At 42.3% G+C, this 13,011-nt stretch overlaps 3 protein-coding genes across 9 annotated transcripts in view; 2 read left to right on the top strand and 1 right to left on the bottom strand.

The window, feature by feature from the left end:
* The window catches only part of MRPL48 (mitochondrial ribosomal protein L48), a 68,513-nt gene extending 67,776 nt beyond the window's left edge, over positions 1-737 (top strand). For 3 of the 4 annotated variants that reach the window (XM_032358880.1, XM_032358879.1, XM_032358881.1), the window contains one exon: positions 648-736. In XM_032358880.1, the coding sequence (XP_032214771.1) occupies positions 648-722 (75 nt within the window). In that variant the 3' untranslated portion in view covers positions 723-736. Of the gene's footprint in view, positions 1-647 lie in introns of all 4 variants that reach the window. The other variant, XR_004289265.1, reaches the window with a different exon arrangement.
* An 8,924-nt stretch (positions 738-9,661) lies between these two features.
* Positions 9,662-12,421, bottom strand: LOC116598833 (cytochrome c oxidase assembly factor 4 homolog, mitochondrial). The gene is made up of 2 exons (XM_032358181.1): positions 12,318-12,421; positions 9,662-10,411 (listed from the first exon to the last, which is right to left on the bottom strand). The coding sequence occupies exon 2, from the start codon at positions 10,397-10,399 to the stop codon at positions 10,070-10,072; it is 330 nt and encodes a 109-aa protein (XP_032214072.1). The 5' UTR covers positions 10,400-10,411; positions 12,318-12,421; the 3' UTR covers positions 9,662-10,069.
* PAAF1 (proteasomal ATPase associated factor 1) overlaps positions 12,406-13,011 on the top strand; it is a 43,980-nt gene continuing 43,374 nt past the window's right edge. For 2 of the 4 annotated variants that reach the window (XR_004289169.1, XR_004289168.1), the window contains exon 1: positions 12,531-12,630. Coding sequence is in view for 2 of the 4 variants with exons in the window: in XM_032358177.1 (XP_032214068.1) it covers positions 12,482-12,630 (149 nt within the window). In the remaining 2 variants the exon portion in view is untranslated. Of the gene's footprint in view, positions 12,631-13,011 lie in introns of all 4 variants that reach the window. The other 2 variants (XM_032358177.1, XM_032358176.1) reach the window with 2 other exon arrangements.

Below are 13,011 nucleotides of genomic sequence, written 5' to 3'. Positions count from 1 at the left end.
TACGGAAATTAAAGAGGAGTTTTCTGGATCTTCAAGGCTTGGCTGAGAAACGAATGCCAATCAGAAGGAAAACTGGCGTAGAAAACTTGGAAAACATTAGGAACCTCAGCCTAAACACTGAGTATTTGGGTTCATTTGCCAAGCTAAGCATTGTTATGACACAGATCCATCAGGTCATTTTAGACTGATGCCGTCGTCTGTATCCAGCTGTCCTTGTTCTAAGCCCATGCTTATCAGTCCTCTTCTTGGTACTTGGGTTTCACACAGATCTGTGTACAGGGGAAAATGCGCTGGTCATACTGACTTAAATATTCCAGTCCCTAGGTCTGTTATTTCTGATCGTAGATGGAGAATTTGGGCATTGTGTCTCTTTAAGTGCTTCTAATGAGATACTCATAGCATTTGACATTCGTTCTTTATATGTCTGTCTTCTCTCACTGACTCTAGGTTTTCTTTAGGCAGGGAGGAAGTCCGATTCAGAATCCTTGGTATCGAATACAAGTCTGGTATCTAATACAAGTCTAGTCAAATCTGAATCATTCCCCACAGAGCTGGCTGATGGATTTTTTTTTTTTTAATGCTGTGTATATTTGAATAACTGAAAGCTCTGCAGTAATTCCCCCTTATTTTCATTTTCTTCTCCCCAGCACACTGAAGAAGACTTCAAGGGAAGGTTCAAAGCTCGGCCAGAGCTGGAAGAACTGTTGGCCAAGTTGAACTAGCTCACTGCAGACTCTCATGTGATATTGAGTGGTCAAAGTTAAGCAGAAGACCCTGACTTTTAGCTATCATAACTACCCGTCCCCATTAGCCAGGAATGCCTCCTCTCTTATAAGGAGGAGTGCTTGCCAACTCTCACCACTTTCCTTTGGGCCAACCTAAGACATTCTCCATCTAATAAAAATCTACAGCTGAAGGGCATGTGTGTATGTGAGAAGTCAGTCCATCCTGTGGAATATCTTTTATTTTTATTTTAAGATTTTATTTTTAAGTAATCTCTACACCCGTTGTGGGGCTTGAACTCACAACCCCGAGATCAAGAGTTATATTCCACCAACTGAGCCAGCCAGGCGCCCCTGTGGAGTATCTTTAAGGGATTATATTTTCTCTTTAGCACGGAAGCATGTTTCCCTTCACTATTTCCCCAGTTAGAGTGATCTCATCCTTTCAAGCAATCTGGCATTGAATCTTTTAGTGAAACATAGGATCATAACATAAGTAAACCCCCTATGGATAGAAGGCATAGGGATGGAAATTTTGGCTCTGTATATGAAAAAAACCTCTCCAGATAGAATCAGGGTCTGGCGGTAGTGAAAAAATACCACTTTGTGGGTAGTGAGTGACTCGTCATTCAGGGAGATGTTACATAACTGCTAATTAAGGTTACCTGGAATGAGTTTACACAAAGAATTAAGGTTGATCTTGGTCAGAAGTCAGAAAACTCCTGCTGGTAAGCCAAGTCCCACTAACTGCCTCTTTTTTTTAAAAGTAATCTACTGGAGTGAAATTCACAAACCACAAAAGTAACCATTTTAAAGCAGACAATTTGGTGGTATTTAATACATTCACAATGTTATACAACTACCACCTATATTTAGTTCTAAAGCTCTGTTGCCTGTGTATTGGAACAGGGCCATGGTCGTTCACTTACGTATGGTGTAGGGCTGCTTTCACACTGGCAGAATAGTTGTGACACAGACTGTAAAAGCAAAACATTCATCATGCGTCCTTTCTAAAAATAGTTGTCAAACCCTGATCTAAGTCACTGGTTCTCAAACCAAGTGTGCATCCAAATCACCACCTGGGGGGCTTTTTAAACACAAATTTTTGGACTCCACCCTTATTTTTTCTGATTCAGTAAATCCTGAGTGAGGGCATAGAATTTGCGTTTCTTACACGTTCCCAGGTGATGCTAATGCTCATGCAACTGGTCCAAGGATACCTCTTTGAGAACCACTAGTCTAAGTGATTTTTTCCTATTTTGGGTATTAGTGAGTTCATACTTTTGTACATAATAGCGATCATTTATTGAGCTAGTCTCTGTGCAAGGTACTACATGAGCTCTAATCCTTACACCAGTCTTTTAGGGTGTATATATGCATGTGCACGTGAATGGGTATTGGTGTGTGTGAAAAGGCTATGTATGAGTATGTGTATCTCAGTATGTATCTCACACATATGGAGCCCTCATTATGCTATGTACTTTATAAAAATTATCCTTGACGTTGATGGTATTGTCCCAGTTTTACAGATGGAAAAACTGAGGTCTGGAGATAGAAAGTAACTTCATTCTCCTGAAGAGTCACATAACTAATAAGTGACAGATCTTTCTCTCCTGTACTCCACTGCTGCTGTGGGGTACCCCTACGCAGAGGTCTGTGGGAGCCCAGAGCATTCTTAGCATTGCATGTACTTTTCTAAAACTCAACAGTTGCAGTTCTGAAGTTATTTTGGTTTCTTTTTTTTTGTTTGTTTGGTTTTTTTAAAGATTATTTATTTATTTATTTGACAGACAGAGATCACAAGTAGGCAGAGAGGCAGGCAGAGAGAGAGAGGAGGAAGCAGGCTCCCTGCCAAGCAGAGAGCCCGATGCGGGGCTCGACCCCAGGACCCTGGGATCATGACCTGAGCCGAAGGCAGAGGCTTTAACCCACTGAGCCACCCAGGCGCCCCGTTATTTTGGTTTCTTTGAGTTGGTCTCTAAAGGCAACAATAGGACACTCAGATTTCCTTCTAAGGTATAACACTAAGGGAGAGCTGTCAAAAGAGCAGTTACCTTAAGTTAAAATGCTTCTCTGAATTGACACTGAAGGTTCAGCAGGCCACTGCTTTCAAGTGAAGCCCAGTGGGAGGTTGGGCAAAATTTTTCAGGTCAGAACTGGTATTTTGGTTGTAGAATTACTCATTGTTGAGTCTCTTTTAGGGAAGATAAAAGAGAAGTTGCTAATGGATGAGTGTAATTTGGGGAGATGTATAGAGACAGGAAGATCAAGATGAATAAACAGATGTATACAAATACTTACACATGGTCCCCATGTCCTGAGGACTCTATTTAGAACCTGGAAAATTGCATTCTTTTTGTTTCTGACTTTTCCTTGTTAGTTATTTGTGCAAGCAGGACACAGGGTTTAATAAACTGACAAGACACTAGAGCTGAAGAACATTAGGACCCAGCTAGCCTAACCCTCTCCTTTAGCAGGTATAGGTTAGGGACCCAGGAAAGGGTGCTTTTACCCAAGGTCACAGCACACCTCACAGGCATGCCTTGGAACAGGATTCAGATCTCTTGATTCCCAGTCCATCCCTTTCCATTACATCACTGAGGGATGAGTCAGGTTTTTCTCTTGAATAGGAGGCAACTGGATTCCCTCACCTTGGAGCTCTCCTGTCACTGACCTAGTTGATGATTTATCCTCTCACCAGAGTCAAAGAGCTTTTGTTACTCCTTAGTCTGCCCTGAGATAAATGGAAATTGCTTCTAATGCCTTATCCTGTCAAGAAGGATGGGAGGTATTCTGATTACTAGAACCTCAGAGTTACAAAACAATTATGAGCTTCATCGGATTCTCTCCAGTGAGGTCCAGAAGGAAATGGACTTGCCTAGAATCACATGGCAGTGAAGTCAAATGGAGTGTAAGTTTCTTGCACAAGGTTGAAAATAACTTTCCCACCCTCCCTGAGACAACTTATTATAAAGGAAAGAGTCAGAGAAACCTAGGCTATTCCTATTTTCTATACTTAACTATTCTTAGGGACTCATGTGAATTATTTTAACCTCATAAACCTCAGTTTTCTGATCTGTAAAATGGGAATACTCCCTTTTTAGGAATTTGAGATGGAGATAATATATACAAATGGGCTAGCAAGTGCTCAGTAAATATTGGATTATTTTCCCTTCCAAACTTCTTCAGCACACTTCTTAAAAAGTTTTTTTTAATTGAGATATAATTTATATTTATAATGAAACAACAGATCTTAAGTTTTTAAGATGCTTGGGTCCTGATAGGTCAGTTAAGTGTCCAACTCTTTTTTTATTTTTTTTAAGATTTTATTTATTTATTTGACAGAGAGAGAGATCCCAAGCAGGCAGAGGCAGGCAGAGACAGTGGGGAAGCAGGCTCCCCACTGAGCAGACAGCCCAATGCAGGGCTCGATCCCAGGACCCTGAGATCATGACCTGAGCTGAAGGCAGAGGCTTAACCCACTGAGCCACCCAGGTGCCCCTTAAGTGTCCAGCCCTTTTTAAAAAAAAGATTTTATTTATTTATTTGACAGAGGGAGAAGCAGGCTTCCCAGAAGCAGGGGGACCCTGGGACCATTACCTGAGCCTAAGGCAGACGCTTAACTTACTGATCCACCTAGGTGTCCCAGGTGTCCAACTCTTAATTTCAGCTCAGGTCATGATCTCAGGGTTCTGGGATTGAGCCCTCCATCAAACTCTGTACTAAGCCTGTAGTGTGCTTGTCCCTCTCCCTCTGCTTCCCATCCCAACCCCTTAAATAAATAAATAAAATCTTTAAAAAAAAATGCAGTCACCCATGAAACCTATACTTCTATCAAGATTACACTTTCATAACCCCAGAAAGTTCCTTTACTTTCTTTGAGTCCTTCTTCTCCAGAAGCAATCATTAATCTCATTTTTGGTGAAGTTTTGCCTTTCTAGAAGTACATATAAGTATCATACAGTATATGCCCTTTTGTGACTGACTTCATTTACCCTGTTTTATCCATGTTGTTGTGTCTATCACTAGTTCATTCCTTCAGCATACTTTTAGTTTTGAATGTTCCTTTGAATGTGCCTAGAATCTCTGTGATAACATGAGGGGTAGGCAGGAGGGACAAGAGGGAAGGTCAGTGGATTGGGATTTAGAACAGCTGGGTGCTAGGTTTGGCTCCATCAGTATACAACCTTTGGGATAATCTGTTTTGGTCTTCATTTTTCTCATCTGTAAAAAGATGAGATCACTGGCCTAAGAGGGAAGCAGACTTTTCCAAGGTTAGCCAGTGCCAGCCAGGGATTGCTCCAGTTCACTCAATTCCTGGTTTAGTGCACGTTACTGAGATTTTGAGAACTGACATTTTATGTAGATCATTAACTTACGGGAAGATTGAATGGGGTTGAACTGGCAGTCTTCCTAGTTAAGGCCAACAGTTTCCTCAGCTTCATGTTTTAGTTCCCTTCCTCTGGTTAAGGATGCCTTCTTCTGCCACCACCACAGAAGGCTGGAATTTGCCAGCTGTGGACTCTAAAAGGGTAGGTTTACATAAGGAAGGAAAGCTCTCTGTGCAAGCATTGGTTGGGTCTAGAACTAGACCTGCCGGAAAGGCACTGAAGACAGGTGGCCAAAGTGTCTTGCGCTAGTTTAATGTGTACTTTGACCTCTTTGTGTCATTTATGTCTTCAAATATGTGATCTCCCTGGAGAGTCTGAAATGATTCATTGAGTTCTTATAAATCCCCCCAGAATAACTTTCATTCCTAGTCATTTCAGGTTTAGGTCACTATTTAGACAGAATGCCCAGGCTCTGAAAGATGCCCAAGCTCCAAAGAATGAAAACTCTTCAGAAGATTGCTGCTAAAGGAGGAAAGAATTCCTCCCACTTCTGCCTGCTGTAAGTCCCTGCTGGAGCAGAGAGCCCTATCATTCTATACAGTGGGAAGCATAAGGTTTCAACCTGAACTGGCTCCGGTTCTCTTTGGATTTCTAGTCAGCAGCTCAAGGACTTAGCCTGGAAATTTTACCTGAGGGAGGGAGAGTGGGAAGCATCTCTTATTACTCACCTAGTAAAACACATTACCATGCAACTTTGTACTGAGCACAGGCCAAGTCCCCAGCCAAGGACCTTGCAGGGAATGGCCAACTCATGAGCCACAGCAACACCCAGCCAAGTCTCTCCACTCCTCCCTGGCACCAAGCCTCTGTACAGAGGTAGGTATAGATTGTTCTGGACAAGCATGGACCACCTTAAATTACAGCTCCATGGCTGTAGGCTCCAGAGCTGAGAGACTAAAATAACATGCCAATCTAGAACACTGTGGGCAAGGTGCACTGGTTAACCTCCTTTTTGTAAAACACTAAAAAAGCCAGCCAAACAAACAAATCCATAATATTTACATAGTAAATAGTTACTTACTATTTGTTAAGCATCATACCAGGCAGTGGAAGATCAGGAGAGCACAGAACAGAACAGCATAGACGTAAGAATAAGACACACTTGAAAGTCTAGCCCCCAATCTAACTTTATTTCCTCTTCTGTGAAGGGGAGTTAATGGGATTACTGAGAAAATGTAACTCAGGAGAGCACCTAGCACACAATTAACATCTAGTGAATGCTTACTATGTACCAGACACTGTTTCTAAGCTCTTTACCAAGATTAATTCTTTCAACAAGTCTATGAGGAAGGTCTACATTTATTAGTTATAAGGCCTATGAGGAAGGTTTTATATGCATTTTTCAGAAGAAAAAATAGATCCTGAGATGTTAAGTAATTTGCCCCAAACCACACAGCTAGTAAGTGGCATAGTGGGATTTGAAAGCAGTGTGTCCTAGAGATTGAGAGCAAACTTTGGAACCAAACAGCCTGAGTTAAATGTTTCATAAATATTGTATGACAGTATTTATTACATATATACATTATAAATATAATAGTTTTAATAGTTCAAAAATGCTAATAATTTTTATTTGCTATTTATATTATTATCCCTCATTTAATTCTCTGCGCCAAGAAAGTAGTAATTCTCTATTATGGCTATTTAATAGGCATAATGGAGAATTTCCTCATTTACTTGAGGAAACCGGTTTGAGTGGCAACAGAGCCCGCTTTGCCCATACATTCTGTGACCCACCCAGTGTTAGCTCTGTGTTAGAGGTGGAGTCTTATAAAACTTGCACTTAGCTGGTTTGTAAGCTAGTCTGCTAGTGAGTCCTGTCCTTCCTCTACTAGAATCCCACCCGCCCTCCCCACAGACAGTTATTTCTATTTTAATTACACAAATTAATATGTAGATACATTTCTGTTGTAAAATATTTGAATATATTGGGGTGCCTGGGTGGCTCAGTGGGTTAAAGCCTCTGCCTTCGGCTCAGGTCATGATCCCAGGGTCCTGGGATCGAGCCCCGCATCAGGCTCTCTGCTCAGCAGGGATAATATTTGAATAATATAATTGATATTATAATTATATGATAATATAAATGATAATATGATATATAATTATATAATATAAATGATAATATTTGAATATATAAGCAAATATAGTCCTTACTGATGGGCGTTTTACATGGTGAACATTTATTCACTAAACAATGTTGCAGTGAACATAATAGTATATACATCTTATAAAAATATATTCAAGAGGGTTCCTAAAAGAATTGCTGTTGAAATATATATTTTTAAGTTTTTAAGTTTTTAATCTCTAAAGCCAATGTGGGGCTAAATTCATGACCCCAAGATCAAGAGTTGCATACTCTTCTGACAAAGCCAGCCAGTAAATATATAAATGTTTAAAATATTTACAGATCCTGGGGCACCTGGGTGGCTCAGTCAGTTAAGTGACCAACTCTTGATTTTAGCTCAGGTCATGACCTCAGGGTCATGAGATCAAACCCCACATGGGGCTCCATAGTGAGAGGAATCCGCTTTTCCTTCTCCCTCTACCCCTACCCCCACGCATGTGCGCACATTCTCTCTCTCAAATAAATCTTTAAAAAAAGATAAAATATTTATAGATCCCATCAAACTGTCCTCCAGTAGCTTTATTAACTTATTATCCCTTCAGTGTGATTGTGCCTGTTCTTCATCCCCACCAATACTGGCTGTTATAAATACTCTTGATTTTTGTTAATAGAAATAGCTAATACTACTTTATTTAACTTTGCTCAGTTTTTAATTGGGCTGTTTGCTTCTTACTGATTTCTAGGTATTTTTATTTATTTATTTATTTATTTAAAGAGAGAGAGTAAGCTGGGAGGCGGGGGCGCAATGGGGAGAGGCAGAGAGGGAGAGAATCTTCACGGAGCCCGACACGGCTTGATCTCAGGACCTTGAGATCATGACCTGAGCTAAAATCAAGAGTTGAATCCTTAACTGACTGAGCCACCCAGGCACCACTTATTTCTAGGTACTTTTTACTTGTTGTAGATGGTATACCTTTCTGTTACATGTTACAAAGAGGTAATGTTTCCTTCATCACTTAAGGTTCAACTCAACTAACTCCCTTTGAAATTCTTGCTGACAGCTCCAGTCCACACTGTTCTGATGACCCACAGCACTGAGCGGACAGGGCCCCCCAGAGTCCTTACTGATTACTAATTGGGATTTTACTGTTCTTTAAACTGGTATTCCTCTCATCTTCTCTCCTCTTTTCTCTTTCTCTCCTCCCCAGTCACCAACGCAAAGACTCAAAGTAGTTTTAGGGCTTACTACAGATTTGCACTTCTAATACATAGATGCTCAAGAAATGTTACCAATGGGTGGCTCCGATCATTAAGTGTCTGCCTTCGGCTCAGGTAATGATCTCAGGGTCCTGGGATCAAGCCCCACATCAGGCTCCCCTGCTCAGCGGGGAGTCTGTTTCTCCCTTTCCCTCTGTTGCTCCCCCTGCTTCTGTTCTTGCCATCAAATAAATAAAATTTTAAAAAAAGTTATTGATGATGATGAGAGCATACACCCCTTTACATTCCAGCTTCCATGGCAGGAGTTACTCTTCCACCTTCTTTTCCACTCCCAAATGCCTCCCAGGGATAGACAGAAAACAGAATGGACAATGTAGTTCCATAGAAGAAAAATGAGAAGCAATGGCAACTGTTATTAACTGGAGAATACAACCATCTCAAAGAGGAATCGTTACTCAATTCCAGCAAATTGTCAAGTGGGAATATAAGCTCCATGATGATAGCTTCTCCATTTTTTAAGAGCTGAAAATCTGTATTTTATGTTAAATGTGCCTTTTATTTATTTACTTTTTTATGGCATAAAGGGGATTCAGCCACTTAAAAAAAAGATCTTATTTATTTGACAGAGAGAGAGAGTGCACAAGTAGGCACAGTGGCAGGGAGAGGGAGAAGCAGGCTCCCCGCTGAGTAGAGAGCCCGATGAGGGAATGATGCCAGACTCCACTATCATGACCTGAGCCAAAGGCAAACGCTCAATTGACCGAGCCACTGAGGCGTCTCTGTTAAAAGTGCCTTTTAAAGATTTTTTTTTTAATTTATTTGACAGAGAGAGATCACAAGTAGGCAGAGAGGCAGGCAGAGAGAGAGAGAGAGAGAGAGGAGAAAGCAGGCTATCTGCCGAGCAGAGAGCCTGATGCGGGACTCGATCCCAGGACCCTGAGATCATGACCTGAGCCAAAGGCAGCGGCTTAACCCACTGAGCCACCCAGGCGCCCCTAAAAGTGCCTTTCAAAATGTCAGGCAACATTGTGTGTTTGTTGGGCTGTGAGCATGTTGAGGTCAGACTCTGCATCTGTCTGGGATATAAGAGGAACTCAGTGTTTATTTTCCCGTATGTTTTCTTCCTTTTACTAGATTAAATGAAATATCCAGATCAACCAAGGAAAGATAAAGGCACTTACATAATGGCTAGTAATTAGTTATTCTAATGTTGTTTTATTTCTACCCTTCAAACCAGACTAAGTAACAGGAAGAAAGAGATCCTATTATTCATCCCATCAGATTATATTATTCATTCACACAGTAGCTGGCACAAGGAAAGGTCTTAGAAAAACTTGTTAGTCATGTGTTGAACCAATGATGAATAAATGAAGACCTGACCAGGTAACCAATTTACATTTAGATTGTGAATTTATTTTTCAAATTAAGCGTCCATGTACTTGGCACACTGACCCAAGATGTAGGACAGAAGACCATCCATTAACCCCACTCTTTGTTTTACTTAGCAAATACCAGTCAATATTCAATATTGGTGAAGATGTGTGGTATCTCACCATGAAAATATCACAGATCTTTACAGCAGTCATGTCCAAACCCATGGCTGCCGAGCTTTCAACGTCAGTCTTAGCTGAAGATAATCCCCGAGTTTTATACTTCTTGGCCCACACTTCTGCTGTTCAGGACTTCTTCCTGGGATCTCTCTGGGTGCTAGTTTCTGCAGGGCCATTCTCTGGGGATAGGTGGTTTGGAGACTCAGTGGTGGGACGGCCTCGCTCTTTCCTCCTCTGCAGCTCCTCCCGCCGCCTTGCCTGCTGTTCACTCATGCAGTCCCTGAAGGCCTGTACCTGCGGCTGACACTGGCGCCAGTCCTGGTGTTGGGCCATGCACTCCTGTACTGCATAATGGGAAGCAGCACAGCCAGAACGGGAGATCAGCCGGTCCAGGGGGTCCTCTTCCTCATCTTCCTTCTTCACCTGTCGGGCCCAGGTATGGCCTTGAGTTGACATCTTTGGGAATCTCTGGAACATCAGTGGAGGCAAGGTTAGAGTAGGGATGTGACTATGAGGTTCCCCTATTATAAATAACACTGACCAAACCTATTTTGGTTTGGTTTAGCCTATTTATGCATTTGTCTCCCATTGGAGACTGTAAGCTTATTTGAGAACAGATATTCGACCTGATTCACCTTGATACCATCAGCAATAGGCCTGGCAAGAGAACAGATCTGCAAAATGGTCTGAACTCAATGAAATTACAAGTATATGAGAGTCTTTAGCACAGCACTAAATAAGCTAGAATGGATTCTGCTAATGGAATCTAAAATAGGTGAAATGTCACCTTTTTGGAGCACCTTTTTGGATCCACCCCAAAATAATTAATCTCTTCTTTTCTCCTATTAGCCTTTTCCTATGGTTGGAAAAGAACATGGTTTAACATTTGGGAGAGCAACCAAATATGGGTAGGGTTTGACATACAGGAGAAATGGAGAGTTCCATGTGGCAGTAGCGTGCATGGGCTAGGGCAAGAGATGAGTCTGTGAGATGAGAGTGCTTAATGTGAGGTGGATTTGCCCAGACTGTCTTCCCAAGATCATCTGCTTCACAGCACCCAGTAGAAAGTAGCCTACAGAAAGAATCTGAGAAAGGTTTGAAGGGAAATAAACTCAGCCTTTACACACATTTCACCATGACAGGCTTTAAAGGAACTAGTACTCTTTAATGCCTTTCCCGTGTCTCTCTGGTTCATTCAACAAAGGATCATTAAGTATGTATCACGCACAAGGCACTACGCTAGAGGATGCAGGAGTGACCAAGACTGACTGAGTTCCTGCCTTAATAGTGTATAATCTATGTAATAAACAGACTACAACGCAGTGTGTACGGATATCGAAGACTGGGAACACACTGGAGGAACACCTAATCCAGACATGGCAGGAACAGGCAGGGAAGGCTTCCTGGAGGAAATGATTCCTAAACTGAGACTTGAAGGATGAATAAGAGTTAGCCAGAGATGGGGAGAAGGTCTATTCCCAATCTATGGAAGAGGAGAATCACAGGTTGAGACAGGATTTAACACAGGAAAGGAACTGAAAGTTCTGTATAGCTGAGGAATAGCATATGAAGAGAACTGTAAAACAAATGAAATTGGCGCTATGAGAAATTATCTAATCATAGCAAGGTCTTGTTGGCCATAGTAAGCAGTGCGGAAATTGCAAAGATTTAAGGACTCCAAAGCCTTACCCAAAAGTCATTTGCTTTGGAGGCAAACCTGAGGAAGGAAGGGGTAAATAGGCTTTGAAAAGGGACTGGGATTGGAAACCTAGTTTTGTCACTAACTGGAAGACCTTAAGAAAATCATCACTTCGTAGTCTCTCTTTAAAAAAAGTGTCTACCTCACAGGACTGTTGAAGGCTAAATGAGATAATGCACTTAAGAAGCCTGGCACGTCCATAGAGTTCAATACATGAGTTTTATTACCGTACAGAAAAAGTGCCCTGGATTCTAACCCAAGAGATCCAGATTCGAATCCCAGCACCACGTCTTACCACACAATCTTTTTAGCTTCCTCCTTAATAATAGTTAACTCATAGAATTAATGTAAGGATTAATATGATAATGAACGAAAATTGCACGGACAACAGTAATCAGTAAATGCCACGGTATTCTCTCCCCACTACATCCGGCTTCAGTCTTCCCTGGAGTGAAAAAGAGGAAGACCCATGCTTGGAGATCGGGGCAGGCTACACAGTCGGCAGCTGGCCTGGACTGGGAAGGCCTGGGAAAGCAGAGAAATTCAATTGTCCAAGTCACCTGCAGCTACTCTCCGACTTTAACGAGAGAACGCATGCGCGCAAGCGGCAGTTACCCTCAGTACCGCTGTGCCCGCGACGCCTCACTGCGCAAAGACGTGGTAGGCAGTGCTCACCGATCAGGTTGGACACGAGAACTCGGACGCGCGTTCTAACACGTCGACGTCAGTTTTGCAGGCAGTTGGAACTCTTCCGACCCTCAGACCGAAAACCAACCACTTGTGGGAGAGGGGAGGCGGGGAACCTGAGCGCGGAAGTGGGAGGGAGAGGAACCCGCCACATGTATTCATTGGTGGCCTCTCAGTATAGACCCCGCCCCCAGTCCTTGTCGCAGCCCCTTGGCGACCCACTTCCGGCAAAGAGCGGAAGAGGCGGGGTTAATATGGCGGCGCCTCTGAGGATTCAGAGCGACTGGGCCCAAGCCCTCAGGTGAATGAAGGCCCAGAACCGGGACGGAGGAGGGTAACGCGTGTTGTTTTTGCGTTAAGGAGAGCTGTATCCAGTCCAAGATAGGGATTACCTACATCATTTGTTGAGAGATCACTGGATGTAGCAAACCCACATGGTCATTTGTCTTCGTTTTCCGCAGAGCTGTCCTGAGGCAACGTATATGTGCTGTGATCCCAGTATCAGAACTAGAACCAATGAGTTGGAGAAAGACAGGAAAACTGGGAGGCAGGAAGACTCTTGGGCGAGAAGTCAGTCATTTAGCAAGTATTTACTGTTCGTCAGTTATTTGCAAAGGTCCTACGACTCAATCACCTCCACGTTGTCTTTGAGTTTATGATGAAATCTTTGTATCCTCCTAAG

The sequence above is a fragment of the Mustela erminea genome, chromosome 9 (assembly GCF_009829155.1).
Source record: "Mustela erminea isolate mMusErm1 chromosome 9, mMusErm1.Pri, whole genome shotgun sequence".
Taxonomy (NCBI): domain Eukaryota; kingdom Metazoa; phylum Chordata; class Mammalia; order Carnivora; family Mustelidae; genus Mustela; species Mustela erminea.
This window is presented reverse-complemented; position numbering and strand designations above follow the sequence as displayed.

Excerpts from the sequence above, each read along its gene's own strand:
- LOC116598833 (XM_032358181.1), bottom strand. The coding sequence starts at position 10,399 with ATGTCAACTCAAGGCCATACCTGGGCCCGACAGGTGAAGAAGGAAGAT.